This window comes from Microcebus murinus, chromosome X, assembly GCF_040939455.1.
Source record: "Microcebus murinus isolate Inina chromosome X, M.murinus_Inina_mat1.0, whole genome shotgun sequence".
Lineage (NCBI taxonomy): Eukaryota > Metazoa > Chordata > Mammalia > Primates > Cheirogaleidae > Microcebus > Microcebus murinus.
Window position 1 is genome coordinate 75,389,678 of NC_134136.1, and position 12,890 is coordinate 75,402,567.

General features: G+C 51.5%; 1 protein-coding gene across 1 annotated transcript; it reads right to left on the minus strand.

Annotated features, from left to right (window-relative positions):
* Nucleotides 1-4,366: 4,366 nt before the first annotated feature.
* On the minus strand, nucleotides 4,367-9,478 carry LOC142865865 (uncharacterized). Its single transcript, XM_075999338.1, has 2 exons — nucleotides 9,411-9,478; nucleotides 4,367-6,463 (listed from the first exon to the last, which is right to left on the minus strand). Exon 2 carries the CDS (start codon nucleotides 6,395-6,397, stop codon nucleotides 4,910-4,912), a length of 1,488 nt encoding a protein of 495 aa, XP_075855453.1. The 5' UTR covers nucleotides 6,398-6,463; nucleotides 9,411-9,478; the 3' UTR covers nucleotides 4,367-4,909.
* Between the last annotated feature and the right edge of the window lie 3,412 nt (nucleotides 9,479-12,890).

Sequence of the window (12,890 nt, forward strand, 5' to 3'; positions counted from 1 at the left end):
CAGCCCCTTGCCAAGGAGGCTGGAGTTCAGAGCAGGGCTTCAGCCATGAGTGCTGGAACAGGGAGGCTTCTCAGGGGAGCAGGAACCTCCTGAGAGGCCTCCCACCAGCCCCTCCGGGGGCAGGCTGAGGCCATCCAGACAACCGCGGGACCTTCCCACGGCTGGGCATGGGGAGGCTCTTGTCTGCTCTGCGCTGCCCCGGTCAGGATTGGCTCATCCCTGGGTGGCAGTGTGCCCACCCAGGAGGCTGCTGCGAAGGCTGCTGGGGCCTGGGGCCTGGAAATGCCTCCAGGGGAGGCCGTGGAGGGTGTGTATTCTACTTCCTAGCTTCTGCAGGCCTGCAGGCCTTAGCCACCTCGGGGTGAGCAATCTCCCACACCCATCAGCTCGCTCCAAGAGGGTCATGCAGTGTCCCTGTTTCCAGCGGTGTCCTTTCTTCCATCCTGGCGTGCCCCACAGGTTCTGCCCCTGCCCCTGGCCTTTCCTGGGAGCACCCGGCTGATGATGTGGCCCAGGGCTCCAGCTCAGATTGATGCATTGGGTGCTCCTCCTCACGTCTCTCCTGCGCAGCTGATCCTCACCACAGCCTACGTCCCTCAGGACCCCAAAGCCCTCTCCCATCCCCCTCCTTTCCAAATCCTAACATGGGTGTGGGGGGACTCTGGGGCCTGGGGAGTGTCCTGATGCCCACCATCTGCTACAGCCTTTAGTCTGCTCAGACTTCCTGTCTGGGGACACCATGGCCCTAGCTGGCACTGTGGGTGGCTGACAGGACACTCCTGCCTCGCCCCTCTGGATGGACCTCAGAAAGGAAAACCTGATAACCACGCACTTAAGGTGATCACTTCAATGAAAGGTTGGGCATCACATAAATAAGCATTTGAATAATAACTCACCATCATGGCGATTTGTCACTCATTCATGCAGCAAGATTATTATTTACCAACCACTAGGACACTCACCAAAAGGCTTCATCAACTCCCACCAGCTCTACCGGAATCACAATATTTTGGAAGGGGATTCTTAATTGTTAAATTTCAAATAAAGGTAATTGCATATAAACCTCACCACTGGCCCCATCTTGGGCTGAGCAGTTGCCAGTGGAGTGACATCAGGGGTACAACCCCAAGCTGGGCTGACTGAGGCTGGGTACGGGAGAGTGTTGACAAGGTGCTGCACAACACAGGTGATGAAGACTCCGGGGGGAGTCCTAGGAAACGAAACCCTCAATCCCATCAGGGCCATTTGCGCTTCTGCCTCAGACTGGTACTCCGGAGCATATCACCGCTCTCAGAAGATTAATTGATGGGTGCACCTCAGGGGAATGAAGGCTGCAGGTAGCAAGATGGATGTCCTGCAGTGAGTATCCTATGGGGCACACGTCTTTTGAAGGTGTCCGCCCCTTCCCAGGGCATTAAAGCCACAGAATCTAGTTTCTCACATCTGAGGAAGCAAACAAACGTGTATGGCTTAAGTCCCTGGATGTAGACATGAAATGGTCTGTGTTTTGTTGTCGTCATGTATTGTGAATTAATCCACTACACCTGTGGCTACTTCTATAGAAATGGTTGTGACAATAACGTGTCTGCTCACATTTCAATAGCAAAGTGATGTCATATGACCCCTCCTAACAAACAAGAGGACTGGCGATGTATTGGTACCATTTGTCCTGGAAGAAGAAAATGAGAACTTGTGGATGAGGACTTGTAGTCGCTCCCTTAAACTGTTACATAGTAGAAGCTCAACTAAAAGAACTATTTAATATTATAATTTGTTATGGGGATAGTGTTCTTTATTTGTTGGAGGAGTTTCTGAAAAAGCCAATTTGCCTGAAAATTCTTCAACTTTTTCAAGTGCCAACTGTGTGACGGGTGCTTTCAAATAGAAGATCACATTTAATTTTGAAAGGATACTGTAAATCTCAGCAGGCAGGATTCCCTTTCTTCTCTCAACAGCACTTTTCCGCACTACCATTTCAATAACCCCTATATTCTCAGTAGGTTTAGAATATTCTACTTCCTTTTGCTCCATGGTCAAAATCTTAACCTGTGAGTTCCTGCTACGCTGCTGCTACCAGAACACCTGTGCAGGTGCCTTTAGCCACACTGAAAGCCAGTGTTTTCCCGTGGAGCAGGTGCCAGACAGGAGACAGTGGAGGGCTGGTTAATTATTATTGTTTTGTTTTTTTTTTCAAATTCGAGCTAGCATGTCTACCAAGGAACCATTTCTCACCTCCTGGGAGACTCCAGGGTTTTAGTTCAGCCTAGGTACATGTTTGCCTCACAGTGATTTCCATGGTCTCTCCTCATTTCTGGATTATGACACTTTGGTTTTGACCCCCAAAGCAAGCTCATTCATTTGCACATTCGTTCAGTGGCCAGTTTCAAATAACACTCTCCATCAAAATCCCTATGGCAAATATCAGGGTGGCCTCTCTCCAACTTTACGTCTGAAGAATGAGTATGCACTAAATCACACGCCACTCACCACCCATTTGGAGAAGCGTGCGTGTACTTGGGGTTGCAGACAGGATGACTGGGTGTCTAAACGTCTCTGTCCAAAGTGAACCTTTAAGTTGAAGGGGCTGTGGCTATCACAGAGGCTCCAGGGGGCGCTGTGGGAGAGCCAGGGGGCTTCTGCAGGGGCTAGGGATGCTCTGTGTCACAGGGAGGACAGTGATTCTGTGCAGCCTCCAGAGGAGGCAGCGGGGAAGAGCTGGCAGCAGCCCAGGTTCCACAGTCAGGAAGGAGGCCACATGGGAGCCACCAGGGGAGGGGCTCTGTGATGTGGGAAAGTGCTAGGGCAGGACAGAAAGGCCCCCATATGAGCAGTCAGCTCTCAAAGAACCCGAGGGCACAGGCAGGAGGACCCTAGGTTAAGCAAGGCCGCAGACTATCCCCAGATTGCATTTCATTATCATCATCGCCTTCCTTTGTTAGGCCTGCTTTCAGTAGCACAGCCACACGGTCCTTCTTTTTGTCACCTGAGAGACATCAGGGAGTACTGAGAAGAGAAATGAACTCAGAGACAGAGCTCTACCTAAGGCTGGGAGGAGTGAGAACAGTGTGGGCTGAAGATGAATTCAGAGCAGACTTGTCATTCACTAGGCATATGATCTTGGGAAAGTGACTCAGCAATGTGAGCCTCAGGTTCTTCGTCTGTAACGTGGATTTAAGTAGTGTCTTGTAGGAATGTTGGGATGTAGGAAATGTACTAAAACACCTGGCACAGTGCCTGGCGTACATGGCAACTTTAACCACTGTCAATTCTTTCTAATATGATTTTTGACCCTGGACCCACTGTGTCCTCCAGAAAATACTTTTGTCCTCCAGGTCATTTCAGAGAATTCGCAGCTGAATAAAAACCTGAACCGAAAATCACACAAAAATGCTGCCCAGTAAATGTTCCACGAGGATTTATTATTTCAGTAAGTAAGTGTCTGGGAGTCTTCCCCAGTTAGGTGCATCTAACGTGAATATCCTAATATTACATGGAGTTAAGGCCCAACTACTTTCCTTCCTCCCAGCTTCTCTTCCATCTAAACCACTATTTTCATTCATTTCATCACCACCCCAAATCTAGATCTTGCTTACAGTTGTCCAACTTACACTACAAACGACCTAATTAAAATTCAGTTTTAATAGGGTCAGCTCTGGTTCTCCCGGGGGTGGGGGGAGGGGGCAGATGAATACCTGGCCAGTGGCTTCTGGGCCTTACTTCATGGGAGAGTCACCCTTATCCCGCAGGGACTACCTGCAGACAACGGGAGTCAATCACCTGGTTCCTGTACTGTGCTCAGCCACAGTGGGCTAAGAGCATGGGACGCCTTCCACTTCTGCCCCAGGGGGAGATTCCTCTCTCCTTTTCTCATCATCCAGAAGGAACTGCTCAGGGCAGTTCTCCCTTCCAGGTTTTGACATCAGCCCTAAGTGACAAGTCACATGGTCTGAGAGTCCGGCCCTGCCACCACCCAGCTTCATTAAAACCAACTCCCACAGAAGGAACTGCAGTTTCCCAAAGCCCCAAACCGCCCTGGCTCAGGGCACCCACACCCCACTGCTCTCACCAGAAGCACCACCCTTCAACCCTTCCGTCACTTGTTCTTTAGGACTTAGAGGGCATCTCGCCACCTTAATTATATGACTGCAGCTCCTAGACTCTCTCATTCTATGGGCAGGGGCGGGTCTGGCTCACCCTAGTGTCTCCGTTAACCCAGGGCCTTCCAAAGAGCAGGTGCTCAATGGATACTTGGGGAACCAATGTGCCAGGGAGCAGGGGCTCTTATTTATTGAGATTAAATTTCTCCTACATTCTGAAATAAGACAAGAAAATTCACATACATGCATACATTTTAATTTCATAGAAAAACACATGAAAAGGAATAAGCTGCCAAGAAATAACTGTCTTTAAATTTTATTGCTCTATTTCATAGCTCCATATATTTAAATGCAACATTCTTTCACATTTCTAAGAAAATTCCTATTGCAATGAAAATTCCAATTCCACCTTGTTCCAAGCAACAACATGAAATGGAAGGTTTCCTCGTTCGTTTTACAAAACAGTGAACTCTTACATTTGATAAAATTACATGTGTGGTCAATATCATTCACCAACTTAGGTGGTGAAGCTAACTAAATCTTCAATGAAAAAGAACAAATTTTTTAAAATGCCAAAAGGAAAACAAACGTCAATTTCTAAGTCACCCAAATGTAACAGGAGCACAAAATGTTATGCTCTGGTGGTTTCCCCAAGCTACTCGGACCCTCCACTACTTAAAACACTGCCTGCTCTCTTCAAACACAGAGTAGAGAGAGGACTCATTTCTCATGGGGCAGGAGGAGCTGCTGGAAGGGGACGCGGATGTGCACTGGCCCTGGGCCCTCCCCCCATAGCTGGCTGCAACTCTTGCTCACGCCCCCTCTTCCTCATCTCTCACAGACTCTTCATACAGGAGTGGGAAGGATCTGTGATCGCTCCGATTGACCTTGAGCACATACTCCAGGACTTTCATCTTGCTGGTTTCCGCATGGGCCCTTGGACCCCACAGGAACTCATAACATGCAGGATCGCTGTCGGGCACCTGCCGGTATTCCAGGTACCCTTCCTGCACCCAATCCTGGGTGATGAGCTTCCGGGGCTCCCCGTAGATATAATGCTCACTCCCAGCATGCACCCCCATCCCGCCCAGGGCTTCCCAGATGACCTCCTCCGGGGCGCAGTCGCCCTCGAAGAGGATCAAACCCAGCATGATGATCAGGAGACCGGACTTAGGAAAACGCTGGTCATCATTCAGCTCCTCATAGTAGGTGAGGCCCAGGGTGGTGACGAGAACATAGGAGTGGCCGGCAGGATCCACTTCCTTCACATCCACGCCAAAGACCATCTGCATGCACTCGGACGCTTTCATAAAGATCTCAGGGAAGTGATCTTGGTAATCATTGAGGACAATATTCAGCATTTCTGCCTTGGTGATCGGATCCTTGAAGCGATACTTGAGGAGCAGGAAATGAACCAAATCAGACATCCTCTCTTCTAGTGCCTCTTGCAGCACGGACGCCGGGTCTGATGGATCCTCAGGAGTACTCTGCCCCTCCTCTTCTTCGCTGCTGGATCCCTCATCGGAGTGGTGCTCTGGACTGGAGGCCGGGTCCGATGGATCCTCAGGAGTGCTCGGCCCCTCCTCTTCTTCGCTGCCGGATTCCTCATCGGAGTGGTGCTCTGGACTGGAGGCCGGGTCCGATGGATCCTCAGGAGTGCTCGGCCCCTCCTCTTCTTCGCTGCCGGATTCCTCATCGGAGTGGTGCTCTGGACTGGAGGCCGGGTCTGATGGATCCTCAGGAGTGCTCGGCCCCTCCTCTTCTTCGATGCTGGATCCCTCATCGGAGTGGTGCTCTGGACTGGAGGCCGAGTCTTCTGGATCCTTGTAAGTGCTTGGCCCCTCCTCTTCTTCACTGCTGGATCCCTCATCGGAGTGGTGCTCTGGACTGGAGGCCGGGTCCGATGGATCCTCAGGAGTGCTCGGCCCCTCCTCTTCTTCGATGCTGGATCCCTCATCGGAGTGGTGCTCTGGACTGGAGGCCGAGTCTTCTGGATCCTTGTAAGTGCTTGGCCCCTCCTCTGCTTCACTGCCGGATCCCTCATCCGAGTCGTACTCTGGACTGGAGGCCAGGCTAGTGGGGGAGGACGAGTCTCCCTCAGGACTCCCGGGAGGACTCGGTGTTTCAGCAGCACCAGCCTCCTCCAGGATGCTGGGGATCACAGTAGAGGAGGTAGCCACCTCCTCCTCCTGAGCCCCGGGAGCTTGTGCACCTACCAGGCCCTGAGCCACCCTTTGGGCCTGAAGGCCTTTCTCAAGACTGCCGCACTGATTTCTTTGATCATCGTGGTGGTGAGGCATGATGGCTCTGGTCAGGTACAGCACACAGGAGTGTGGGCAGGAGATGGGTGATGGAGACACACAGGCCTGAGAAGAGAGGGGGCATGTCAGCGGCCTCAGTGAGAACCACACCCTGGGGACTCTAACAAAGGCCAGTCTACAAGCCTTCTCCTTAGGTGATGCTCTGGGGCCTCCCAGGGCTCCTCTCCTGGTCGGCTTGTCTCCTGAACGTCTCAATGAGGAAGCAATATGGCTCCCAGAGGGCAGCAGGCCGGCAGAGCACGAGGCTCCAGGGCTGACAGTGGGTGGGTGATGGGGTCAGGCACTATTGGGTCCCCTGTGTCCTGGGAAAGGCAGGGCCTCTGGCACACATTCAGGGTGTGCGCCTCTCACCTTGACTCCTGACACTGCCTGGGCCTCGGTGACCTGCTACACTGCTCGGTGACCTGAGGACACTGCCTCAGCCCAAGGTCTCACTGTGGGCTCCTGAAGCCCATGTAAGAGGAAGTGAGTGGCCCAGAGGCTGCAGATACACACACAGTCCTGGTTCCCTCAGTGCTGTCAGGAGCTTAGGCTGGGCTCTCTCGGGTCCCCACTGTCCTGGGGTACATGGGCCCTTTTGTGCTGACTCAGTTTTCTCATCTGTTGCCTCGAGGCCCCTAGACCCCCACCCCTCTAGTGGCCTGCAAACTCTCAGAACAGGAGCTCACATCCCTGATACGGAGCAGAAGGCAGTGAGTGGGCCCCACATCTGGCCACGGCTGCCCAGGGCCTCTGAGACAAGACAGCAGGTGGTGGCCAGATTCAGTGGGGTCCGTATGTCCTCGGGGAGGAAACTGCTTGGTCCTCACCTTGCTGCCTGCCAGGGACTGGGACCCTCCCTCTGCTGACCTGTGTGTAGCCCCCTCAGACCAAGGCCTTCACCTCCCTGACAGATGATCCAGATATGAGAGAGGGGACCTCAGCCTGATAGCTTTGTGCAGGGTTTCCAGGGCTGTCAGCAGGGCCAGGGCATATTTCTGTAGAGCTCCTGGCAGTGTTCTAGGCTGGGGTTAACTTCAGTCCTCACTGGCTAGGGTGCACACATGGGGCCTTGTAGATCCTGGGACTCCTCCCTCTGCTGACAGTCCTTGTCCCTCTGACCCAGGCTGTCACCTCCCTGAGACCCAGGAGACAGGAGGGAGGGTGCAGCACACAAGGACACCCTGTGTGAGGTTTCCCAGGCTCACAGAAAAAGTGGGTTTCCGGGGGGACGGGCCTCGTCTGTCGACAGTGTCCTCAAGGTACTCATATTTACCCCTCACAGGGACTGGACCTTTTCCCATCGGCTGACCTGCAGATGCATCTTGCAGACCAAGGCCACCATCTCCCTGAGAACCCAAGGAGGAAGTGTGGGGCCACGTCTCTCCCCCACAGTCCTGCCCCGGGCCTCCCAGGGCAGAGAGCAGGGGCAGGTTTTCCATGTCTGGGATGGGGGACCGCCGAGTCCTCGCTCTGGACCCTGGGACTGCTCCCTCTGCTGAACTGAGGCCCCACACCTCTGACCAAGGCCGTGCCCTCCCTGACACCACGAAGGCAGAAGCAAAGACACACCGCATCTGGCCACGCTGCCCAGGGCCTCCCAGTGCTGAGGTCCCCCTCTGTACTGGGGGATAAGGTCCTCATTGTCCTCCCTCTGCCTCCTCCCATTGTCCCCTGGCAGGGCCTGGGTCCCCACCCCTGCATCCTAACCCATCAGATTCCCAAGGCTGAATTCGGGAGGCATCTCAGTCTAAAGTCTGTTCAAGGCCTCCCAGGGTCACAGAAGGGACAGGGGTGATTCTATGGGGTCCTCAGTATTGCCTGGGTGCCCCTACACCAGGGCTTCCCCAGACTGACAGCACGGACAGAGCTGGATTATTCGGGGCCCCTCAACCTGCGTGGGGGCCCCCTCAGTCCACCCTCAGCATCTCACCTTGACTTCTAACAGAGCCTGGGCCCTCTCCCCTCAGCTGACCTGGAGTCTCTACCTCAGACCAAGGTCCTTGCCGCTATCAACCCCCTGGAAGGAAGTCGGTGGACGTCACATCTGGCCCCCCTCATCACCCGGGGCTTCCCAGGGCTGACAGCAGGGACAAGGATGGACTGTGGGGCCCCCTATAGGGGTGTAAGGGGGGGCTCTCTGTCCTCCCTTAGGGCAAGACCTTTATGCTGCTGAGTCAGACACCGGTGACACCAGGCTCCGACTCCCAGAGTCCCATAAATCCTAAGGGAGAGGGGCTCAGCCTGACACGTCTGTGCCGCGGTGGTCCACCGCTGGTAGCAGGGGCACAGCTGGAGTATTTGGGGACCCTCTACCTGGGGCGGGGTCCACTCAGTCCACCCTCATCATCTCACCTCACTCCTAACAAAGGCTGGGCCCTCTCCCCTCCGCCAACCTAAAGTCCGAATCTCAGACCAACAACCTTCACCTCCCTCAGGCCCCCCAGTCGGACGTCGGTGGATGTCAGATCCCGCCCCACCCCAACAATCGGGGCTTCCCAGGGCTGACAGTAGAGGTCGAGATGGATTATTTGGGCCCCTCTACATTGGGGTCGGGCCTCCTCAGCCCACCCTCGTCATCTCACCTCACTCCTAACACAGCCTGGGCCTTCTCCTCCCGGTCTACCGGAAGTCTGGACCTCAAAGGCCCTCGCCTCAGTCAGCCCCCTGGCGGACGTCGGTGTATGTCACATCCGGGCCCATACCAGGGGCTTCCCAGGGCTGACAGCCAGGCAAGGATGGACTGTGGGGCCCCCTATCGGGATGTGGCCCAGCCTGGATCCCCCCTCTATGGACCGTAGTCGGCCTGGGTCACACCAGGCTCTGACCCCCAGAGTCCTCTGAGGAATAAGCTGGGGGAGGGGCTCAGCCTGAGGCGTCTGTCGCGGGGGTGGTCCACCGCTGACAGCAGGCGGGGAGCTGGATTATTTGGGGACCCTCTACCTGGGGTGGGGCCTCCTCAGTCCTCCCTCAGCGTCTCACCTCTCTCCTAACAGAACCTCGGCCCTCTCACCTCTGAGCACCTGAAGTCTGGATCTCACACCAAAGGCCTCGCCTCTGTCATCCCCCCAGGCGGAAGTCAGTGGACGTCACATCCTGGGCCCGATATAATGGGTTTCCCAGGGCTGACAGCAGGGGTGGAACGGGATTGGTGGTGGGAGGCCTCAGTCTCCCTCAGGGTCCCGCCCCTGATGCCTGGCAGGGCCGGGGCCCCGCCCTCTCTGGACCTGACAGGGCCTCGGGTCTCACGAGGCTCTGACTCCCGGAGTCACCTGAGGTGGCCGTTGGGGGCAGTGGTCAGGCGGGGGACATGCCGGGTGTCCCAGGGCTGCCAGCAGGAGCCGAGCAGGACCCTGTGGGCCCTCTCTGTGGGGCGTGTGGACCCTCTGTCCTCACTCCTGAGGGTCCTCATCGTGGTTTCCTGCTCTTTGATTAAGTGCCCGGCGAGCGGTCCCTGTCCCCGCCACCCCTGAGCATGGGCTCAGCTGCAGCCCTTGCCGAGAATGTCTGCGGGTCCCAGGCCGGATGTCGGGTGGGGGCTGCAGCGCCCGGGATTGCAGTGGCCTGTGGGACAAGACGGGCAAGACAGGCTCTCTTCCCAGACTGCACTGTAGACTTTGGTTCGTTTGTTTATTTATTTGTTTGTTTGTTTCAGAGTATTATGGGGATACAGACATTTTGCTTACATGAATGGTGGCCCATGTGTCATTGCCATTTGAGTTAGTTGTAAGTGTGCCCGTCACCAAGATAGTGTGCATTGTACCTGTTAGGTGTCAATTTACCCATCCCTTCTCCCCACGCCCTGCTTTGTTTCCCCTGAGTTTTACTTCCATATGTTCACATGAGTGTTGATCAATTAGTTCCAGTTTGATAGTGAGTACATGTGGTGTTTGTCTTTCTGTTCTCGCAAAACTTCCATTAGAAGGATGGCCTCCAGTTCTATCCAGGTCGTTACAAACGGTACTAGTTCACCATTTGAAAAAGTGCTCAATGTCTCTAATCACCAGGGAAATGCAAATCAAAACCACAATGAGTTGTCACCTAACTTCAGTGAGAATGGCTTATATCCAAAAATCCCAAAACAACAGATACTGGCATGTTGGTGGGACTGTAAACTAGTACAACCTCTATGGAAAGTAGTATGGAGATTCCTCAAAAAACAAAAAGTAGACCTACCATTTGATCCAGCTGCTGGATCCCACTACTGGGCATGTACCCAAAGGAAAAAAAAAAAAAGACATTTTATAAAAAAGACACTTGTACTCGAATGTTTATAGCAGCACAATTCACAATCACAAAGATGTGGAAACAACCGAAATGCCCATCAATACATGAGTGGATTAATAAAATGCGTTATGGTATATGTATACTATGAAGTACTATGCACATAGACTTTGAAACCGTCTCTTCTAAAAGATTTATTTTCTATGTTGAAGAAAGCTGAGTTGCCAAAATAAAAAAAGCTGAGTGACAGCATGCTATTTAGGGAAGTCCTGTTTGCTTGCTTGCTTGCTTTCAAGTTATCTAACATTTTATAGTCTGCTGCAGTGACTTTCACGTTTTAACTGTCAACCAGAGTCAGAAACCATACCTAACTTTAGTATGCCTGATTCACTCTAATGCTCAATACTCTATTCCTAGTCCATTTTTTATCTTCAATTAAAATAACTTTTAGTAAAACCAATCTTCACCAACTAAGGTGGTTTGGGGTAGTTATTAGCACAGACTCTGGAGCTATACCGTTTCAATCAAACAATATTTCCTCCTGTCCTGGTATTATCTCATGACTACTGGCTCCTGTGGTCTGAAGTGCTGCCTGAGATTTCCACAGTGAAGTAGGGGCAGAATTTTAAATATTTCCTCCTACCCATTTTGTTAAATGCCCTGGGTGCTGGCTACTCACCTTCCCAACTTCCCTGCCCTGCCCCCACCCCAAACACAAGTACCAGTGTTCAATACAGTCTTTATTACCTGCCCCCAAGGCTTTCTCATGTTTTGTTATTTAGATTTTGTTGTTGATACTGTTTGTTTTCATGTTTTTTTTTTTTTTTTTTTTTTTTTTAATTTCATTCTCACTTCTACATTTTTCCAGGGTTGATTTCTGGAGTGGAAAGAAGAAGCCCCACCTTGACTGTTACCTTAGTAGTTAAAGTTAAGGCATTGTACCTATAAATCTTGAATAAAGGAGCATTGACATCTTTTCAATAGTTTGTTCCCTATCAATGAATATGGTATACTGCTCTGTTTATTTGGGACCTCTTTGACTTGATTCCATCAGTACTTGTATAGTTGTCTCCATAAAAATCTTGTATGTTTTGTTCATCTTCTTCTTAGATAATTTTTGGACTTTTTTTTGCTATTATGTATCGATATTTTCTATTTCAAGCTCTGAATAATGATTGTTTTTTGTTGCAAGGTTTAAATGATAATATTATCATACCAAATATTAACTTTATCTGTTCAATATTCTCATCTCTTATTTCTTTGCTATCTATAGCTCTGACCTTGTGTTCCAGTGTAATTTCAAAAGGTAGAGATGATAGCATATGTCTCTGACAAAAATTCTTCTAATATTTTAAATCTAAATATTAATATGTTGGCCACTGATTTTAGGAAAGGGAAATTCCCTTCTACTCTTTTTTTGCTAAATTGTCACCTTGTGCTGAATTTCCTTCAGAAGTTTTTTCTGTACTCATTGATGTGATCAAACTTTTTTCTGTTAATTTTTTAATCTAGGAAATTACAAATAAAATGTTTTCTTTGTTGTGCACCCAGTCTTTACAAAGCACCATTTTCCTATGTGTTGCAGCAGTGCCACAGCAGCCAGGCCAACAGCCTTGCTCATTCCATGACACTGGCACCTTGCCTTCCCTTTATTCCCAACAGAAGGGTTTCTAGACACATAGACCTGCATTCTGTCCCCAATCCCCAGGTTGAGTCAGAAACCTAGGATAAAAACTTGGATCCAATAAGCCAGTTGATGGCACAGTGCAGCCAACCTGGGTCTGAGAGAGCCTGTGGACAGAGGATCAGGCCATACCCAGTGCCTGGCTTACTAGACCCTCCCTAGATGCCTGACTCTGGCTTTCTGCTCCAGGGCCCCGAGCTACTACATGCCTTTGTTCTCTTGCAGACACTTGCTCCTGTAATACTGCTAGTACTCCTTCCCAGACGCCCTCGGTCTCTTGCCCAATGTCTTCTCTGGGAGGCCTTCTAAGAGTACCCTTTTTAAAATTGCAATTCCTCCTCTCACCCCATTGCCAACACTCCAGATTCAATTTGTTTCCATAGCATTTATCACCATGAAAGCCACTTCAATTTCTGCTTTGTTTTCTGATTCATCATGTGCCTGCCCCTCCCCACACACCAGAATATAAGCTCCACAGAGGCAGGGAATTTATTCAATGCTGTGTCCTCAGAGCCTAGGGCAGTGCCTGGCATACAAGACATGATTAAGACTCATTTGTGGAATAAATGGAGAAATGCCACTTCC

Bases quoted from the DNA above. Each gene is read 5' to 3' on its own strand.
- LOC142865865 (XM_075999338.1), bottom strand. From the start codon at position 6,397: ATGCCTCACCACCACGATGATCAAAGAAATCAGTGCGGCAGTCTTGAG.